The 22,378-nt window shown below is 45.5% G+C and overlaps 1 protein-coding gene across 1 annotated transcript in view; it reads left to right on the top strand.

Annotated features, from left to right (window-relative positions):
• Positions 1 to 22,378, top strand: part of LOC146339490 (cystine/glutamate transporter-like) — a 54,980-nt gene continuing 32,602 nt past the window's right edge. The window contains exons 1-2 of the mRNA XM_084809526.1: positions 1 to 125; positions 16,992 to 17,277. Of these exons, the coding sequence (XP_084665652.1) occupies positions 17,082 to 17,277 (196 nt within the window). The 5' untranslated portion in view covers positions 1 to 125; positions 16,992 to 17,081. The remainder of the gene's footprint in view (positions 126 to 16,991; positions 17,278 to 22,378) is intronic.

Here is a 22,378-nt window from a genome sequence, read left to right on the forward strand (position 1 = left end):
ATATTTATGTTGGAAATGATGGGAACCAAGAACTTAATTAGTTTTAAAAATGAATTGGGGGGAAAAAACGGAAGGACAGTGTAGTCTGTTTCTTGGAAGCTTCAGTGGTAACCTGTCGGTATCAGGTAAGTTGGGGTGTGTCCCCCCCCCGTTTCCCTTGGGATTTGGGGTTTCTTTTTCCTTTTTGCTCTGAAGAATAATGAGACATGGATGCAATTAGAGATGGTATGAGTTAAATCCCCGCTTGGTGGGGCACCTGGCTGATCTTGGGCAAATCACTGCCTCACAGACTAACATACTTCATACAAGAACTCCCTGCATTGGATCAGATAAAGCTGAGGAGGGCTCCTCCGTGGTGCCTGCGGGCACCAATGTATCTGCAGACACTTCTTTTGGCAACCTTGAGGCTCCCTGCGCCGCCTAGTTTGTATGTTGGTAATTTAAAAAAAATATTTTTTTAAACTAGGAGGCTGACATACTGTAAAGCAAAGGGCTGTCCTCTGGTCCCATCTTTATTTGGGTTCAAAAGAGTGTGTTTTTGTTTTGTTTTGGAGCTGAACCCCTAACTCTGCCTTGTACTTAGGTTCTTGGGCAAGTTTCTTTTCTTTGAGTCTCTCCAGTTTCCCTTCTGGGAAATCAGTGTTGTGTGACCAGCTGTGCCACCATGGCAGCCATTTTATGAATGGCAAGTCCCCCATGGCACCCATTTTGTGCACATGACACACGATCAAAATTCTAAATATGCCCACTGACCCAAAAAGGTTGAGGACCCCTGAGATAAAGAACCAATGAAGAGCAGCAGTCTGCTCCCCATAGTGGCCAACCAGGTACCTTTGGGAAGCTCACAAGCACAGCCAGACAGAGGTAACCATCCTCTGATGCCTAGTCCAAGAACATGGGAATCCAAGATAGACTGCTTCCGGAGGCTGTATTTAATTGTCACAGTTGCAGAGCCATCCACTATGAATTGACCTGGTCTTTGTTTAAAAGCCGTTTAGAGAGCAATCTTATGGCCCCTAGACAGTATCTGAGCGGCCACTGGATACTTTGGATTCCTGGATCCAAGGCTGGAGACAGTGCTCCAACCTCAGAGCTGGGAATCCATGCTCCCCTCCCTCTCCCAGCTGGTGTGGAGAGAGCTGCACGGCTGCCTCTCCAAGGTCAGGAAAGCAGGGGGGAGGGGAGGGGACTGGAGCGGCTGGGATATGAGCTAGGTAGCCAAAAAAGCCCATTCAGCTAAAATGCAGAGTGGGAGGAGCAGCTGAGGTGATGCCTCTGCAGCTCCTCCTGCTCTGCGCTGGATACTGGTGAGCCTCCGAGTTTGGAGGCTTTCAAGCGTCGGATGTGGAAGTAATAGGACTGTGCCCCTATTTATTTATATTTGTAGCCCACTCAGATGGCCATCACCATTTCTTCTGGTCATGAATTCTATATGATGTGGATGTGTTGTGTGAGGAAGAATTTTCCTTTGTCAGAGTTGTTTTAGGAGTTTATCTAAAACAACAACCATGAAAGACTGTGGAAAACCATATCGAGCCCTTGAGTAATGTAAATATACCAGGGTGTTTCAAAAGGATGGACCCACTTTCAAAGCAGTATATTTCACGATGGCAACATGTTACAATTACACCAAAAGTTACAAACGGTTTAATGAGTTATCAAGTTTTACTAACCATTTCATAAATGCTGTATGTGCCCTCCAGCTGTACGGACAATATCGAGACGATAGTTGAATTCGTCCCAAACGCCTCTCAAAGTGTCTTCTTCCACTGAAGTCACCGCTGCCGTGATTCTGTTTTTGAGGTCATCCAGATTAGTCGCTAATGGTGGCACAAAAACACATTCTTTGACATATCCCCACAAGAAAAAGTTGCAGGGTGTAATGTCTGGAGATGTTGGCGGCCAAGAGTGTAGCGCATAATTTACGGATTCAGTCTTGCTGAACTGCAGAACGCAAGACGCCTTGCGTTGCGGGTCGCCATCTTGCGAATGACTGAGGCTAGGGGCTGTTTGTGCGCTGAGAGAGGCATCTAGCCGTAATCATTTGAAACTCTATGCCCCACCCTTTCAAGTGGTAAGAATTTCATTCATGGGCGGTTCGTGGTTGCAGAGATATAGTGATTTCAAATTGGGTCCATCTTTTTGAAACACCCTGTATAACAGTAGGAGGAGGATTATGTATGCTGCCTTGGGTTCCTCAGAGAGGAAAAAAGGCGGGATATAAATGTAATAAACAAACAAACAAACAAATAACAGTAGAATGCTGTGCATGTTTATTTGGAAGTAAACCCCACTGAGTTCTGTGGGGCTTACTCCCATGTAAATATGTTCAGTGGGGCTTACTCCCAGATAAATGTGCATAGGACTGCAACCTAAAGTATTTATCTACAAAGGAGAAATGCAGAAGTACTACTTTTGCCAGCTTAAGCTTTCTTGATTTGCAGATATGCCTTTGATCAGCCCACCTCAATCTGCTGCTCTCCAGATGTGTTGGACTACAACTCCCAGAACCCCCCAGCCAGCATGCTGGGAATTGAAATCCAACACATCTGGAGAGTACCAGTTGGGGTGGGTTGCCTTTGATGCAGAGAATAGGCAGAAAGCTGTGTATAGCTGGGCTTCAGATGACAATAGTTCTTGCAAGGGAATAATTAATTAAATTATTATTATAGTTATTATTATTTCGAAAAGCTTCAGAGGGTTAAAAAGAAATTATGCTCACTCAACCACAACTTGTGCTTTTGGCTTAATTTTGTAAATAAATGGGTAACAGCTGAGCTAAGAGGACAACAGCAGAGAGGCACCCAGTAGAGATCTGTTCAGAGGAGGAGTTTGGGTTCCAGGGAGAATTAATGTACTGTGCCAAGAGAGTTAGTGCTTCTGCACTGGGCATTTGCAACAATAGGTGAGTGGCTTCCAGAGTCCCGGAGATTCTTAAAGGGACTACTTGAGGTACAAACAGGTAAGGGTGGCCACTTCGTGAAAGTTGAGAGCGAGTTGGGGAAAAGCCAGGAATGGAATTGCCAACTTTTTTGTATTGGTTCCTGCTCCTACTCTTTAACTGCAGCTTGGTATTTGTTATCTTCACGCTGTGTAAAGCTTGACTGCTGATTTATGCAGCTCAACCTGCTGTAAAGGCATAGGACCAGGCTACTTTTTCTGGTCAGTTGGCAACCCTAGCTAGGAAGGTAGTCCATCAGAATGCATTTGTCACAAATGATGTTAAAGCTGCAGTTCTAGGCATGCTTACTTGGGGTTTAACCTCTCTCACTTCAATGGGGGTTACTTTTGAGTAATGCACTAATGCTTTTTAGCTTTAAATGCATCATATGCAGACATCGATGATGCAGTATGGGAAGCTGAAGAGAGCCCTTTTAAAATAAAATATTTATTTTGGTCAACGTAAATTTTTCATTTGCTTTACAAATTTGGGAAATGCAAAATCCCTTCTTAAAGTGTCACTTATAAAGACCCCATAAAAGGAAAGTCACTGCCAAACATTCCAGTGCAAGCAAGAATATAGTGTCAGAACATGTAAATGAAAGGTTAATGCTAAGCAGGATCAAGACAGAGTAAGTCCATTTTTATTTATCATTAACGGTGACTTGACCTCTGTTTGTGGATACCAGTGAAGTCATGGAGAGAAACATGAGGGGGTGGGGAATGGTCCCTTTTTTCTTTTCATAAGAGCTCCCACCTTTTTTCCAGTCCAAGAATGGGAGCTAAGCTCCTCCCCCCGACCCCCCGGAAAAGAAAACAAAAGAAAGATTCTAAGCAGGACTTGCATATTTTTGCCAAAAACTCTTTCTGGTCAAGAAATTCCCTTTAATGATAAAGTAAGTGCAGGATGTGTGACTGCTAGTGCAGGATGCAGAGTTGCTTGTCTTGTCTAGTGAAAGGGATGCAACTGAATATTGCAAGACATGCATTGCTGGAAAATGTAGAACAACCTTGGCTTTGAGAGAGGCCTGCAGGGAGCTACCTAGGACAGTTCCACACTTTATATAGACAATTGTGTATGCTGTGGGTTCACTGCTGTCACACACACATTTCCCACAACAAACATGCAAAATGCATATCCCAGCTGTGTGTCTACATGTGCGTGCCTGCGAGCTTAGACTGGCCATGGCCCCCTGATGCCATCACATGGGTGTTTAAGGATGTGCATGTATCTGAGAGTCCAGTTAGACATGACTTGAAGCATGCAGTTCAAAACTAGCCATATCTCTTTATTTATAAAAAGCAGGTGCGCTCACGATCCAGACTGAGACAGCTGCAGTGTGTGTGTGTGTGTGTGTGTGTGTGTGTGTAGGGAGGTTAATCCTTCTTCCCCATGCCATTTTCTTGCCTGTCCTAAGCAAAATGCCTTTATTTATTTAGAATTGGGGCAAATAGCAGCTGGAAAGGAGGGGATTTTCAAAGGAGGGTTAGATCCAGACGTGGTCATGCTTAGAGCAGAGCAGGGGTAGGCAGCCTTTTGGGCCCACATTTGGAAATTTGAAAAATGGACCTGAGCATAACCATAAAATGGCCGCCGTGGCTGGGCATGGTTAGTCACAAAGGACAAGTAACCTGCCCAAAGGCATTCATGGGAAATTAAGATAATAGCAGCTAAAGGCCTCCGCTTCGCCTTGAAGCAATCTCAGCTGCCAGTAAGAAAATATAAAAAATATATTTCAAATACAAATTGGGAGAAGTAGGGTGTCCTGGTGGGCACCAAGGCAAGTGTTTGGGGGGCACCAGATCGCCTACTCCTGGAGTAGACCCACTGAAATGAATGGGACCACTTAGACATGACTTGATTCCAATGGGTCTGCTCTAAGCATTTACTTATTACATTTCTATACCACCCAATAGCCGAAGCTCTCTAGGTGGTCAACAAAAATTAAGCGTGACTAAGTCTGAATCCAACCAGGAGATGGTACAGGGAAAAGAGTTAACGCCCCTCCTCCAAGCCATGGTCTCAATCCAGATTCACACACCCCTCCACAGCTGACAAGAGGGGTTCTAGTTCATTGAAGTTTATGGCACAATACATCTATTTGTCCTACAGGAGCTACAATGCTTTCTGTTGTTTTTTGGTGTAAGTTCAGCGTACCTTCAACAAACATGGGTGCTTAGATGTGGAGCTATGATCTTAGGCAGTGAAGCTGTCACACTAAGGGTGCCATTGATTTTTTTTTTTTATGGATACGTGGATGTCAATAGATTGTTTCCTGGAACAGAGATGGGAAAAGATGGGAAACTTGGCTCTGGAGCTGCTCTTAAAGACAAGGCTCACACATATAACCCCATAATATGTTTCCAGAGGAGGGGGAAGAAAGTGTTCTGCTTCACAACCTGGCTATTTTTATGTTTTTGTTCATTGTGGAATTTTGGGGTTTTTGTTATGCTGTAGTAATGGTTGCTTAATGCATTTGGGAGAATTTGGTTTTATTGTATGTATATGTTGTTGTCATAAGCCTCTTTGAGTTTTTTGTTAGGGAAAATAAGCGGGTATGAGGTGTGTGTGTATACAAAAAGGTGGCCAATTTTAGAATAGTTTAGGGTGCAATGCTATGCATGTTTAGACAGAAAAAAGTCCTACAACTCTCAGCATGCCCCAGCCATGTAGTGTTGTAGGACTTTTTTCTGTCTAAACCTGCATAGCATTGCATCCCTAGATGTGTGCTTTAGGGTATCATCCTATGTAGTTTTAGACAGAGGAAAGTCCTACAACTCCCAGCATGCCCCAGCCAGCCATGCTGGCTGAGGCATGCTGGGAGTTGTAGGACATTTCTCTGTCTAAACATGCATAGGATTGCACCCTTAAACAAACAAACAAACAAACTCTTCACCACAATGGCTGAAGCCTGGTCCCAGCTGTTACAAGCAAATGGACATGGTAACAAGGCAACTATCCTCCCTTCACCATTTTGTTTCCTAGCAAATTGTACTAAGAGGTATAGTGTCTTTGAACATGGAAGTTCCATTCGGCAATCATAGATAACTGCTGTTGATCAAGCCATCCTCCATGCATGTGTCTAATCTCCTTCTAAAACCAAAATCCATATGGTGTAATATCTTCATTAGGCCAACTCAGGGATCACAAAAAATGTGAAAGCTTCTGAGATCTCCAGATCTCTTAATGAGGCAAGATGTTACATCTCAAAAGCGTGTACATCTTCGGTGATCTTTGTGTTGGCCTAACAAAAGTACTGCACTTTAGGGCAGGGGTCCCCACCCCAGTGGGTTGCCCTCAGGGACCTCCAATCTTGCCCATGAAGCTCTCCCTGCCCCCTTCAAAAAGATTTTTTAAATAAAACCCTTGCGAAATGTTAGGGCAGTCTTCTTTCTCTTTCTAGCCTCTAGCATTGCTCTTTCTCTCTCCTCTACCACTCTGCCTTGCTATTTCCCCCTCCTAGCCTCTAGCTTCGCTATCCCCCCTCACCACATAGCTCGCTGTTTCTCCCCTTCCTAGCGTCTAGCCTTACTCTTTCTCTGTCCCTTCCCCTTGCTGTTTTTCCTCCTCACAGCCTCTAATCTGGCTCTTCCTCTCCCATCTACTTCATTGCCTTGCTGTTTTCCCCTCCCTCATGGCCTCTAGCCTTACTATTCCCCCTACGCCCCCCACCTCTTTACCTCACATTTGACTAGCCAGGCCCTCATGACAACCATTATGTGACTAGCCGCATCTTCCATGAAAGCCATTTTGTGGTAGTGCCCGCAGCAGTTTCTCAAATTCCCATATATGCCCACTGGTCCAGAAAGGTTGGGGACCCCTAGGATTTTGGATCTTGCTTATGGCCAATCCGGCTGCCTTTTGTTTTCCCCCCCCCAAACCATGTAAACCAGTAAATGAGTTTTTTTTTTTTTTTTTAACAGCGCAATGCAGAATCTCACTCACAAGAAGGGATGCTCGGGACAGCTCCTGACTCTTATGTCATAAGGCTGCCTTCCCCAACCTGGGGTATGCTAGGCATTGTAGTCCAACACATCTGGAGGGCACCAGGTTGGGGGAAGGCTGCCATATGAGATAAACCAGCGCTGATCACTGGAGGCGAAATGGTTAAAGGAACAAGAATTTCTGTGAATGCTGTTGTTTGCTGAAATATCAGAACACTGCAGGGGATATGCTTAGCTTTATTTTTGTTTTCTTCTACCCAGCTAAAAAAACAGTTGTGGGGGATGAGACAAAGTCTCTCATTTTGTCCCTGAGGCTTGTCCTTGGGAGTGAAAAGCTTTCACTTCTCTCTTCCTTTTTGACTGTCACTAACGAAGTGGAAGGTCAATGAAACTCCTAAACTTCTAAACTACAGGGAAGGGAGAAGCGCTTTGGGGCCATCTGAAGCATCTGCTGCTGCTGCTGCCCACAGCTTGTTGAAGTGACTGTACTACTAAGCCATCAGGATGCCCAGTTGTTTGCAGGAACCCAAAACAAATATGGCTGGCAAATATTTGGGGATCAGCTGGAGCCTGAGAACAGCAGAAGGATGCTTGGATTCCGGAGTCCCTTGAAAAAGAAAAGAAATTCACAAAGATACCTTTTCTGGTCCACTAGGAAAACACGCACAGAGAGTTGGGCAATGCCTTTATTAGAACCAATCAAAATTCCCTCCAGATGTGCAAGCTTTCAAGTTCTCCAGAACTCTGCATCAGGTGCTTTTTGTACCACCTTCCTAGCCTGATGAAGAGTTCTGGAGAACCCGAAAGCTTGAACAGAATATTGGTTGGTCCTAATAAAGGTAAAGTCCGTTGAGTCGTTGGGCAACTTCATGTCTGAGAGGGGAGGGAGCAGGTTCCTACAGTACATACTTTTAGTAACTTCACTGAGCCCTCTGGCTCCAGGATGCCAGTGGAAACCTTACGTGAGATTGAAGGGTAAAAAGATAATCTCAGTGCAAGCCTCTTGAGTGTTTCTCCAGTCTTCACCTCATGGAAATTGAGGATGGGCAACAGATAAGGTGAAGGCATCTCTCTCTCTCTCTCTCTCTCTCTCTCTCACACACACACACACACACAATCTCAATCTCTGTGTGTGTGTGTGTGTGTGTGTGTGTGAGACCGGTGCAGTAAAATGAGGAGATCTGATTCCCGATTGTTTAACAACAGCAACAACAAAATGACTTCCCCCACCCCCTAAATTATACTGCTGAAATGCCCCCATAGTTTGTGGAAAGCAAGAGCAGGTCTTCATGTGGAGGATGAACTATGAACTCTTCTGTTCTGTTAATCAACACAGATGTCTGTGCTCAGGATTCTTAATTCTAAGTACATTTCTTTTGCATCAGGCTCCAGGGGGTGGATCTCGGTGTTCTAGTAAAAAATAAACAAAACACAAGCAGATCCTACAAGCCTAAAGTCTGCCCAGCCCTGCTTTACAGTGCCAGCATTAGGAATGTCTTTGTTGGCTTTTCTCCAGCCAAGCTGAGGATTAGACTGTTAGCCTCCTTAGGAAATAAGCTGAATTTCACCAACCTAACAAAACAATGACTATGGGCCTTACTGAGATACCTTAGATCTGGGGTGGAAAACTTGTGCCCTCTCCGCAGATTTTGTTGGACTCCATTTCCCATCAGGCTCAGCCAGCATGGATAATGGGAGCTGTACTCCACGAACATCTAGAGGGTAGCAGGTTGGAAAAGGCTCTTACTTGTATTGGGAATCCCCACTGGTGTCACCCTCTCTTCTAGAAGCCACAGACCTTTTCCTGAGAGGCTTCATTTGTCTTTAAGGAACACTTGTCCACCATTAATGATAGGGAGGCCACTTAGACGTCTCCCCAAAAGAGGAACTGCATCCTTGAAAAGGAAGGAAGCAATTTGCATATGCTAATGTGTATGTATATATATGCATCTTTAGAAAGAAATACTGTAATTCAAATACAAAAACTACATCTCACTATAGTGGAGAAAACTGACCAGCTGACCTGTGTAGAGTCTGCTCAGATGACCTGTCCTAACTGTTGATGGGCAATTTCAGGGCCTCTGGTCTCCCTTCTTATGGTTCTGTATCTTTAAACCAGACATGGACTGGACAGCCCTTCAAATAGAGGACTGTAATGTAGGACATATGGCCACCCTAACTAATGATCATCTTAACTGAGGAATCCCTGATAAGCTTCTGAAGGACCACCCGGTTCCTAGGAATGTAGGCTAGAAACCAGGACTTTAGAAGCTCAGAGCATTGCTAGTGTGCCTGTGACCAGCGAATAGTTTAGCCTCTTATTATTCAGCAGTTCTGTGATCCCACTTCTCTGCAGTGTGAAAGCTCTTGCATTCCTTGCTTGCTTTTCTAGGAAAGTTCCAATTTTCCTTTAGCTCCTCACTAAGTTTGAAGAAGTCTCATCCGAAACTCAGCATTTTGCCCATTCCCACCTACAGGCATTGGTCTAATGAGAAGATAGTCTCAGTGCCATTATGTGGGACCAATAATACTATATCTATTAATTTCTATGGTACGCCTTTAACTTTGGGGTAAGTTGCTTATATTTATGAGCTGCTGCCAAGTGTGGCAAATGTTAGACACAAATAGATGATCATTGTGATCTTGATGCGATTAAGGAGAGGGCATGATGCTTATAATGAAGAATGAACAATTTGAAAATTCTTGTGTAGGGCTGATTGAGTTGATCAAGAATTCAGATCTCAGGTAGAATAGAAGAATGAGCAGAAAGGAATGGGTCCTTTGGCACCTTAAAGACCAACAAATTTATTGTGGCATAAAGTTTCGTAGGGATGGAACCCAGTGGTGTAGTGGTAAATTCTGAAGTGCAGGTGCTCATCATGACAGTCTCTATAGCCACGCCCCCAAGGAGAGGCCAACAATTCAGGCAGTTGTGTTGATCCATATCAATAAACCAGTCTGAGACTTTTCACCTCCGCCAGGAGCAGGACTTTTGTAAAGCGAATAGGCCTTCATTGCCCATTCAAGACCACCCCCCACCCCAGAATAGTTTACAGTACAACTGGGATAGCTCATAGCAATATATTATTGCTGAGAAGATACATCTCTCTCCCCCTCCCCCCCCCGCTACTGTGAGCTACTGCTAATCAAAAAGTCCCAGCGCTTTGACCCTGTGAGCCTTAGTTCCACTACAGCACAGGTGGGGCCAAAGCAGAGAAGAGGAGACTATGCTTTGTGTATAAAAAAAGGTAAAGGTGTCCCCAACCAGTCGTGTCCGACTCTAAGGTGTGGTGCTCATCCCCATTTCTAAGCCGAAGAGCCAGTGCTGTCCAAAGACGCTTCCGTGGTCATGTGGCCGGCATGACTGAACACCGAGGTGCACGGAACGCTGTTAGCTTTCCCGCCGAGGCGGTACCTATTTATCTACTTGCAATTTCTTGCTTTCGAACTGCTAGGCTGGCAGGAGCTGGGACTGAAGATGGGAGCTCACTCCATCACGCGGCACTCGGGTCTTGAACTGCTGTCTTGCTGACCTTCTGGTCTGCAGTTCAGCGTCTTAACCACTAAGCCACCGCGGCCCTTATGCTTTGTGTATGCAAGGTCTTAATTCCCAGGATCTCCAGCCATAAAGGGTCCCAGGTAAGAGGGCTGGTGTGATGTTCTAGGAGTTCCCTGGCCCCCAGAGGCACTTGGGTAAGTCACTCAGCTTGTCCACTGAGTCCAAATGTCCCCTAATATTCCCCTAAATAACCTGCTACCACCAACCTACTGATTTCCACAGAAAAGTAAGACTCTCCCTTTTAAATATGTGGCAGCGTCATTCAAAACCAGCACGTTTGGTGAGATACAATAGCAGCAATTGATGAAATCAATAAACATATATATATATATATTTAATGAAACAAAGCATACAGAACGAGTAGTCATTCGATAAAGAATGATTAGTAATAATTCTATATGATAATCAATAACTGACATGCCTTTTTGACAGCTATCTTAACCATGAGCCTTCTACCTTTGCCTTTTCTCTACCTACGCCACTGAAATTGTTTGGACCTGGTGGAACTTTGCTGTAGACCTGAACAGGAGGCTGTGAGGAACATTTAGGGCAATGGCCATTGTCTGAAGATGAGAGGCAAAGGGACCATTCAACTTGGCTGAACATTAGGTTGACAGCGGCCACCACACCACTCTTTGTTTGAGTGAATTGGCCCTTAATTGTTTCTCTGTCCTGTTGCCATTCATGACTGTTACCAGGCCTGATGTCAGTAGCCCAGGACCCACAGGCAGTTGCTGGAACCAGGTGCTCCAGCAGGGCCTGCTGGTCCTAGACCTACCCTGGGCCTTCCGCATGGTGAGCCACCATGTTTCATTTCCCACAGTTCCCATGATACAGCATCATTCTGGGGCATTGTGGGAAATTTAAAATAGAGGCTAATTGGCACCTGCTGCCTTTAGCACCACGTAAGCTTATGGACAGGGCCCCACCAGCATAGGAGGAGGCCCAACAGAGGGCCTCCCTAAGTCCTGGAGCTTGTCTTGACTGTGACGGCCTGTGCCCTTATGCCAATGTTGAGACATTTGAGTTTCCACTGATATCAGTTGGACTTAACAGAACAGGCTGACTTATGCCAGTAGACTGTTTGCTATTCTAATTTGTTACCTTTACTGTTTCTGCATAAGATGGATGGCCCTTCCTTTCGGTTCTGTAAAATGCTCAGAAACTGGGGTGACGCATAGCAAAAACAGGTGTAAATTTACATAGCACGTTTTTGCCAGTTAAAATGTCCCCTGATTCTTCAAATAAATGTGCAATATAGTGGGATGCAGGAGATGGGAGCCAACAAGCAAACACAGTATGTGAACAAAAATCAGCTTTGTAAATATTTCCTTTATACCAAACACACGCAGAATATTATTAAGCGCAGCTGCAAGGATGAAGATACTTGCATTTTAATCTGTTATGTAAAGGAATTCAGCTTAAAAGCCAAGGGTTTACCTTCCCAGTGTACTGTGCTATTGTTACGGACTGGGAGGGGGAGATGACTATTCCTACTGGTGCCCCCCTTCTTTACAAGGGGTCCCCAGAAAAAGGAATTAGTGGTATTTATTTAAAACATTTCTATCCCTCCCTATATCATTAAAATTTCAGGGTGGCGTACAGCTAAAATCAATTTAAACAGTATGAAACAATAAATAATTTAAACACCTAAAACATATTAAACTATTAAACAAGCTAAAACCAGTTACAATCTAAAACAATAAAACAGTTAAAACAATGTGCTAGGGAATGCATTTAGCCCTGAAAGGCTTTGGTAAAAAGCCATGTTTTTACTTGGTGCTGAAATGAGACCAATGTCTGCACCAATCGGGCTTCCAAAAGGAGGGCATTCCCCAACTGGGGTGCCATAGCAGAGAAGGCTCTCTCCTACATCCCACCATAGTGTATGTCTCGTACTGGTGGGACACAGAGGAGGGCCCCTCCAACAGATCTCAGTTCTCGGGCAGGCATATATAGGGTATGGCAGGCTGCCATCAGTCTGGATGAACCTCCAGACACACCCTAGTCTAGGGGTAGGCAACCTTTTTGGGCCCATGGGCACATTGAGCAATTTGAGGAACTGTCCTGAGCACCATCACGAAATGGCTGCCATCGGAGGCATGGCTAGTCACAAAGGACAAGAAACTTGCCCAAACAACTGTGTACAAGACAGAGATGGAGTCTGAGCCCAAACACACAAAACTATTCCTTTGAACCCACAATTTTTAACACCAACAGAAACCTATTTCACTCTTTTTCTCTCTCCACTCTTCTGACAGCCAGCTCATTCCCCCCTCATACACACACACCATGTATCCATCATACATGCATGCATACATACATGCATACAGACATATCCCTCCCTTCTCACTGCAAGCACAGGAAAGACCACACTCACTGTATTTTAGGATCCCTTCAAAATCCCCCCCAACCCTTTTCTCTCCCTCTCTCTTTCTCACACACCTTGGTGGGCACCAAGAAAGGTGTCCTGGGTACGTTGGTGCTCGTGGGCACCATGTTGTTCCCCAAGCAGCTGTCCTAGTTCACCAGCTTGGGGAGTTTCTGAGGCCTATTGCTAAGGTCCCTTCCCTCAAGCCCAGACCTAGGAAAAAAATAAAAAGAAAGGTGCTCTAGATTTTCCTGCCTAAAGCCCAGAAAACATGAGTCAATCAAAACTTGTGAAAGTCCTGAAAACACAAAATGGTAGTTTTATGAAGTCAATCTAACTTAGCTTGTTACATATTACCTCCTTGAGTAGAGTCTTGGGTTCCAGAGCATATGCAGAGTTAATTGCAAAGAGGACAGTCTGAGAGAGCATCTTGGCCTCCAGTTAGATGGTATTATTTTATTATTTATTTATTTATTTATTTATTGCATTTCTACCCCGCCTTTTTTCTCTTGCAAGGAACCCAAGGCGGCTTACATTATCCTCCTCCTCTCCATTTTATCCTCACAACAACAACCCTGTGAGGTGGGTTGGGCTGAGAGTCTGTGACTGGCCAAAAGTCACCCAGTGTGCTTCCATGAACGAGTGGGGACTAGAACCTGGATCTCCCGACTCCCAGTCCAATATTCTCACCACTACACCACACTGGCTCTCATAAAAGCTGACTCCTTAGCAGAGACTGTTGTTTTGTTCCATCATTTAACAGCTTCCATTTCTGATGTCAGTGGCCTAGCCAGCAAATCAGAAAATTACTTACCAGCTGGACTCTCCTTCCTACCTACTCTAAACTTAAATCTCAAAAGGCTCAGCTGGTTTGAAGACTCAGTTAGCCTATTCTAAAAAAGAGCTTAGGGTTTTGGATGCATATTGGGAATGAAAGAGACAAGATAAGCCTATTCAGGTTGCCCAGCAGGGTGCCAAGTTACCAGGTGCTCTAGGGGGCACTGTTGTGCTACATCAGAATATGTTTGTCAGAATTGCTTATTGATCAGTTGAGGATTATCATCATTTAATTTTATTATTGCAAAACTTGGGAGCTTTTGGAAATGGAATAACATGTAAAGGCCACAATCCACAATGGAGCTGATTCTAACAGGCTTAAATGTACTTAATTCTGTGCTGGATCACGGCTCCAGAATGGCATTAAGTTTATTGATTACAATGATCATGTCTAGTCTAAAGGTTTTGTTCATTATAAATGAAGGGGAACAGAAAATCAACACTTTCTAGATGATAAACAGCCTCTCTTTATTGCTTTCTGGAGTTCTACATACAGAAATGTGAAAGGAAACAATATTTCTTATTAAACGTGAAATCCATTCAACTTTAATGAATTGATGTATTGGCTGTATCCTCCTCTATTTATAATGACAATGAATTACTGACTGATAACGTTAAGTATAAATACTGAATTTAAATGTGTGTGTATGTGTATGTGTGTTTAAAATTCCCACAAGATGTGAGCTGTAACATTTTAAACCAATAAAAATCAAGACACAAATGCTTTATGTACGTTGTGCCCCCTGCCACCTGGTGTTTCGATATTTTACAAAGCACAATAAAAATGTATGCAGTGCTTATGTACAATAACTTAAAATCATATATGTGTATTTAAACACATTTTAGAGGAGAAGCTGGGAGGGAAGGAAAGAAACACTACAGAAAATCTACACCTGGAGGATAAAATATGTTTTTAGATGAGAAGAGGGATACAAAGACAGATATCAAAAGGGAGCAAATTTCTTATTGTGGGATTTGCCAGAACTGCTTAGAGATATATAAGGGCCCTAGCGATTAAGGATTTTCAGGGTAACTAAGCAACTTGAAACTATGCCAGGGGACCAAGGCTTAAGGAACAGTCCTGCCACACGTGCATGGTTCCTCATAAACGGAGGAGAATAAAGAGACTCCGCATGATGTATGAATGACTTCCAGGGTGGCCACTTATGAATTGCCAAAAAAGAGGAAACCCATCACCAAAAAAGAGACAAAAGAGGACAGCAATTTGCACATCCTAGTTTATATCTTTAGATGCAAATTTAGAAATAATAATTATAATTTAAATACAAATACAGTACATCTCATCAGAGTTCCTGGACCATGATAGCTTGGTGGTTCAGGCGTTAGTATCCTCAAGACTGGATTGTTGGAATGCACCCTCTGTGGGGCTGCCCTTCGGCCTGGTTCAGAAGCTGCAGCTGGTGCAGAATGCAGCTGCAAGGCTACTAACAGGGGCCTTCTCTCGGTAGCATGTTACACCTCTGTTAAAAGAACTGGGCGTCGATAAGTTACCGGGCCAAATTTAAGATGTTGTTCTGATCATATAAAGCCCTAAGGGCACAATCCTATGTCTGCTAGTCAGCAGCTAGGCAACGATAGGATTTTTTCGGGTTTTGGGAACTGACTGCGGATCCAGCACTCCAAGTTCAGTTCCTGAAAAACCGCCTCCCGCCCCCGCCCCCTCATAAGCGGCGCGGTTCATCCCTGGCTCTGCGCTTGGAAGAAAGGGGGTGTTCCTGGTGGCAGGTAGGGGCGGGGATGGCGGAAGCGCAGGCACAACGCTTCCTATGTGCTGTCCGGTCTCCCCCGCCCTAGTCGCAATGCAGGGTGGCTGGAGCATGGAGGAGAAGATCGCCTCTGCTCTCCACCCTCCCTGCATTGGTTAGTCAGTCGCCTCTGAGTTCGGAGGCGGATGACTCTCCCCATAGGATTGCACCCTAAACAACTTGGGACCAGGTTACCTTAGGGATCACCTCACCCCTTATGTCCCTGCCTGATCTCTGCGATCATCAGAGAGAGCATTCCTGAGGGTGTCACATGTTCTTGAGGTTCGCCCGATAGCCAACCAGACTTTTGCATATACATCAGGCTAAAAACACAAAGCGAGAAAGATACAAACTGTCACCATAGAATGATAGGAAGTAAGTAGCAATTTAACAAACTGTCAACAACTTATCTTATACTAAAAATTATTAAGGGTGCAACCCTACTGATATCCAACCTCCCCTTCCGAGGTTGGGGGTTCCGAACAATCCTATGGTCCCTCAGACGTTGTCTAGGGGCCTTAGGATTGCTCCCTAAATTAGCTAAAATAGTTCAGTGGCCAATAGTATTGTCTGTTGAGATAAAAGACAACTCGCACATCAGTTTTGGTAGTCAATAAATATCCCACTAATCTTCATGTAGTAAAAGTGGTTTTCTAAGGTAAAACCACAAGCTACTGCTAGAAAACAAGCATTTCCCAGGATGTGGTAATTTGGAATGTTTTCATGAGGGTGCTGCTGTGTTCTACCTAGGACCAGCCCTACCATTAGGCAGAGTGAGATGACGGCCTTAGGTGGCAGTTGCTGAGGGACAGTAGTGTCAGCCTCCCAGCTGTTCCTTATGAACTCTCTAGCTGTTCCCTCCCTTGGAGAACTGAGCTAGGTATGCCACACAACCTGTTGTGGGCCCCTAAACTAACCTGCTGCCTCAGGTGTTGTTGTGGAAGATGCCATCCCATCGGCAGCGTTGAAGTAAGAATTCAACTGCCAGGCCAGTCAGCTTCTGTGTAAGGACTGGGAGTGGTGGTGGTGGGGTGATCTTGTCCTTTACCTCAGGCAGCAAAAGGGTTCTACAATATCAGCATTGAGGGGAAATGCCATTTAATGTTGATTCATCTGACTAAAAAAAAAAGTGATGTGAATCATTTATAATGAAGGACTTCCTAAACCTATGTTTGCTGAACTAACATGACTGTGGGTATAGAGGAGCATGCAAAGGAAGATCAGTAGGGTATCTTTCCTCTGACTCCTGATTCTGCTCCCCCACATCCCATCTTCCCAGGCTGTTCCTCCATCACCACCCACGGGACATATTTCCAGTTTCAGAGCCAGGCTGGCGGGGATGGGGATGGGTGGTGGAAATGGATGGGATAGTTTGGGGAAGGATTGCAGGGGAGATTTGGTAGGTAAACAACAGAGGGTTAAACACCCTCAACTTCTTCCTCATAAACACCCCTCCCCCCGGCCTGCACACTGCTTTAGGACACAGACATAGGTTTGAGAGCTCTGTACTTGTTTCATAATGTGCAGTTCTGCTAAGAGTCACCATAAAAGATCTCTCACGTTTTTAATCTAGGTTGATTGGAAAGAACCTCTATGTTAGCTCAAGCCACACCTCAGAGTCAGAACCTGGACACTCTTCTGCTGCCCCAGGATCCCACGAGCCATGTTGAAATCTAAGAAGAAAGAGGAGGCTGTCTTCCTGAGGAAGAAGATCACCCTCATAAGGGCTTTCTCGCTCCTCATCGGCAGCATGGTGGGCAGCGGCATATTCATCGCTCCCAAAGGGGTGCTGAAAAATTCCGGCAACGTGGGCCTCTCCTTAATCGTCTGGTTCGTCTGTGGGATTCTCTCTATGTTTGGTGCGTGGTGAGTTTCTTTTCTCTCCTTCTTCAGCTCTTGGACGGCGAGGAGCCCCACTGGCCCTTCCATCACCTGATCCCTGTTGAATTGGTAACTGCAATGCCCATCCCTGGCCATTGGCAGAGGTGGCACTGCAGAGCAGCAGGAAGCGAGCTGGCAGCTCCTTTCTCTGGCACGCTACTGTGGTTGTACAGAGAACCAGGAACCTTGTTCTTCCTGCTAGAGGCACAGTTTGAGCCCCCCCCGCCCCACCCCCTGGAGCTTTACACAGTGTCCCTGTTAGGATAAACTTAAGGTATTAGCCCAGGCTCCACAACTGAGGCTGTGTTCCGGCACATGGTACGGAGGGGCAATAATCTTCTGATATGTAATTGGGTAGCTGATGTAAGTTAACTTCCGTGATACCTCCACCATGTCCGCAATGTACTCAGCCTTTGTTTTTGCCTTGAACTTGAGTAGACACTTGCAAAGCCAGAGGGAGTTAATGTGTAACTAATATGAATTAGGATTTTATCAGAACACAGCCTAAGAGGCACCCTACACTGCATGATGAAATTTGGAAGGCCAGTTCAAAGCCTTTGACCCATAGGATGCTCACTCAGTAGCTTCCTAACAGGATCTCATATCAGGGCATCTCTACACCAGCCTAAAAGCCTGCATTCCGTTTTAAATGCAGGATCACGACGACCCCCTTTTTCATTTGCTTCCTTTTCCCCCTCCCCTTCCCCCCTCCTTCTCCCCATATCTGAGTCTTCCATTATCTTTCATCTTTTCACAGAGAAACTGAAGCGGAACACAAGAGGGTAATTTGATAGCTCATTATCTACAATCTATTTAAAAATGGAACAAAGGGCATTTAGTGCAGGAGACGCCCTGGAGGGTTACGGCGTCATGTAAATTGCCTGCAAACTTCCGTGAAGGAGCAATCTCAATCACAGGGTAAAAGCTTCGTGTGAAAGCCATCCCATTTGGGAAGCAGAAAATAGGGTACCTTCCCTCTCCGCCTGAAAGTCCCAGAACCCGTGCGATATTCTGTGGTATCTTTAACTGTGGCACTTTTTGATGACATCATTATGCCATGCCTTTGTCAGCCCAAACTGGAGACATTTTCCCTTGCTGGCTTGCCCATGTCAGTGTTAGGGGAACTTGTAGTAGGACATATGCCGCCCAGGTGTTTGCTTCCAGGTTTGTTTGTTTTTTTAACCCTTGGGCAAGATACTCATCAGTCAATCCTCTTAGCGTGTGTGGAGGAGAGAAGGGCATAAATATTGTACTTCCTGGTCCTTACTTGGCTCTTTTATCCTCCATCCTTGTGCTCTAGAGTGGCCACTGTGTCACCAAAAAAGAGGAAAGGCAATGTCAAGGGCTCTTTGGAGGCCTCTCTCAGTCTAATCCAGTAGCCAAGTCCGGACACAGACAAAGGCATTCTTTTCAAAGCTTTATTCCTCTTTTACAACTTAACAACTCTACTGTTAGCAACTAGATATGAGCAGCAGAGCACCTATGCCCTAAGTTGGAACAGTTGGTCCCTGTTTGAAAGGGAATCACTGGCAGACCCCTGAACTTAAGGGCTAAGGAGAGTCCCTCCCCTTTTCCCTTGGATCCTCTGGGCGCAGCCATTGTTTGCGCGCCAACCGGGCACTACGCCTCCTTTCTGCGCCCTCCATTTGGCGCCGCTCTCTGCGTCGGCGTCACACGTCCATCAAGTCTGCTTCCCGCGCTCTGTCACTCCCAGGATTGCTATCTAAGCTAGGAATGCTGGTGGGAGGAATCTCCGTCAGCTGTTGGCCCTGGGAAAGAGGAGCGCGCTCCTCTCCCAGGAGCGACTCTTCTTCCTCAGAATCAGAACTACTCTGGGATTCTATGGGCTCAGTGTCCATCCTGACAGGCAACATCAAAAGAGAGGACAAAAGAGCAGTCAGATTTGCATAAAATTTGCATATGCTAATTGATATGTAAACATGCAAATATAGAAATAATTACTGTAATTCCAATAGAGATACAATACACCTCACCACAGTGCAGATGACCATGACCAGATAGCCCCTGGGCCTGCTTAGTCTGCTGTTGTCCAGGTGCTAACGGTGGATGGGCAACTTCAAGCCCCCTGCTGGCTCTCCCTCTTAGGGCATCTCCTCACCAGCCTAAAATCCTGCATTTAAAACATGGCTTTCTGCTTCTGTTTTAAATTTATTTATTTATTGCATTTATATCCCGCCTTTTTTTCCTCTTGCAAGGAACCCAAGGCGGCTTACATTATCCTCCTCCTCTCCGTCTTATCCTCACAACAACAACCCTGTGAGGTAGGTTGGGCTGAGAGTCTGTGACTGGCAAGATCACGACGACCCCCTTTTTCACTTGCTTCCTTCCCCCCCTCCCCCCTCCTTCTCCCCATATCTGAGTATTTCCATTATCTTTCATTGATCTCGCTCCTCTTCTTGCTGCTTTTACTCTTTTCACGGAGGAAACTGAAGCGGAACACAACAGGGTAATTCGATAGCTCATTATCTGCGATCTATTTAAAAATGGAACAAAGGGCATTTAGTGCAGGAGATGCCCTGGATGATCACAGCATCATGTGAAGAGCCCACAAACTTCTGTGAAGGAGCAATCTCAATGGCAGGATAAAAGCTCAGTGTGAAGGAGCCCTTAGGGTTCTTTATCTTTAAACCAGAGTAGAACTAGACTTCAGACTGGACTTCAGTAGGACTGGACTTTTATCTTTAAACCAGAGTAGGACCTCAAATATAGGAGGCCTTCAAACAGAGGGCTGACCTCTGTAAAGTAGGACACATGGCCATCCTATTGCACTCCCCCAGAGTCCTTTGTGCATTATAGAGGCCTTTGATGTGTGTGGGGGGGTGGGGTGGGGGGAGTGCAGTCCCTTACTTTACCCCAGATGCTCATGGAGATCAAAAGCAGCAAGGAGTTCTGTTATCACTCCAGGCCTACTCAGGAGTTCTTCTTCCATGTTCAATCAACATGAGAGGAGAGGGAGTGCTCGAGCCCTGCCCCTCTCCATTGTTGCACCGGTCACCCTGTGTGCATGGAGGGTAATGGTCTGAACAGGACCTCCTCTGTCTGTGGAGGCTCTCCACATGATTAAGAACTGGATGGTGTGAGGAGCCACCATGGATACAGGAGGCTCTCTTGTTTAGACCACCACCCTCCACACATGCAGGATGTGTCAATAGAAAGGGGCAGGGCTGGAGCGCTCCCTCTCTTCATGTGTTGACTGAACATGACAAGAAGAACACCTGAATGGGGCTTCCCTGTAATAGTGAACTGAGTTATGATAGCTATGTAGCCAAAAAGAGGCCAATGAGAAACACGACATCCTGAAAGACTGAGTGGGAGGAACTCTGAACGGGAGCACACCACATGGCAACATTTTGTTGTGGGTAGGGATGCTGGAGAAATTCGAGATGGACTAAAATGAGCTTGGATTTCTAAGAATCTGACCTGCAGGCTCCACTATGGGCCGACCTCAGGCCATGCAGAGTCCGTGGACTTTGGGATCTTTTTTTTTTTTTTAACTCTCCTGAAATTTACACATATTTTTTCATAGGGAAATATGGAACTTTCTGCTGAGACTGGTAAATATATGTGGGGGAAAGTTGAGTGGAATGGGGGACAATAGGTTATTAAAAGGAACCATCCTTCAGTTCCTTTTAATAATCCTTTTCTATCAAAGAGAATTGAGAGTAAACATGAGAGTCAAAATGGAAACTACCCCCTTCTGCCCCACAAGAAATGAAAAGCTAAAAGGCAACATTCAACGGAAGTGCTCTGCAACAATAAGTACAGTGATTCTGTTTGAGCTGCGTGTATTGCCCAAAACATAGATGCTGCAGGCCAGACATTTAGGTTAAAAATAACCCAATAAGCTAGCTGTTGACCATATGGCACCGTTGTGGATGTACATTTGGAGACATCGTGGCAGGTTCACATCACAGTTTCCAGTTTCAGGTTCAGCTTCATGGATGTCAGCTGGGATCATTCCAAGCATAACGATTTTCGTGGCTCAGTGCATCCGTTGCACTGACCCTTCATGCTGATCTACGTTGTTTGGTCCCCAGTTGCAGTGGCTCTGGCACTGCTATAGCTGCACTCCTATCAGCACACTTCTGATGAGGGAGTCTGCTCCATCGAGCTCAATTGGACTTACTTTTGAATGGATTATAAAGTTAGACGTTTTTGTGCCTGAAGCAGAAACTCAAAATGACAAACTTCCCTGTGCATTTTGTAACGGTGCACAGAGAAATGGGGAGGAGCCCACAAAGCCCCTTGTACAGAGTGAGACCCCTGGTCCATGTCACCCAGCATTGTCTGCACTGACTGGCAGCAGCTCTCCAGGGTTTTAGGCAGGGGTCTTTCCCAGCCTTACTTACACATGGGCGGGGATTGAACATGGGACTTTCTGCATTTAAAGCAGGGGCTCTAACACCGATCTGCAGACCTTCCCCGAGATCAGGGGTGTTGAACCTCAGTCCCATGGGCCAAATCTGGCCCACCTGGGTTCCCAATCTAGCCCTCTGGGATTCCCCAGATGGCTACACCCCTTCCCCTGGCCCTGCCCCCAATCGCTGATTGGTGGTTTCCCAGCTTTTGCATTTCCCCCCATTCTAAAAGGTTGAAATGCTTTTCCTAAAGCTTAGTTAATGGCAGTAGGAGCTTTAAGCTAAACTATTTTTGGAAAATGGGCCCCTCCCCTTTTGCCTTTGGCCCTACCCCTTTTGCCCCACTCACCACTGGAATGCGGCCCCCAAATGCTTCTCTGAAATTGAATTTGGCCCTTGGGCTGAAAGAGGTTCGACACCCTTGCCCTGGATAGATGAGGAGGAGGAAAAGTGCTATTCACTCTGGTATCTGCTGCCTCAAGTGATGGTTCATGTTGCTCTGTGGGCATAGATGGCCCTGCGGTACCAGAGGGAAAAGGGGCACCTCTCGATTCCCTGCCAAACACTGCTTGTTGGAGGTTACGCTAGCCAAAGGTTATGTCAGTCTTCTGCAACCTCGTGCCCTCCAGATGTTTTGGATGGCAGCTCCTAGGATTCCTGAACATTGGTCATGTCAGCTGGGGATGATGGGAGTTGAAGT

This window comes from Heloderma suspectum, chromosome 7, assembly GCF_057233095.1.
Source record: "Heloderma suspectum isolate Gila_16-S chromosome 7, 16-S_ref, whole genome shotgun sequence".
In the NCBI taxonomy this organism is placed as follows: domain Eukaryota; kingdom Metazoa; phylum Chordata; class Lepidosauria; order Squamata; family Helodermatidae; genus Heloderma; species Heloderma suspectum.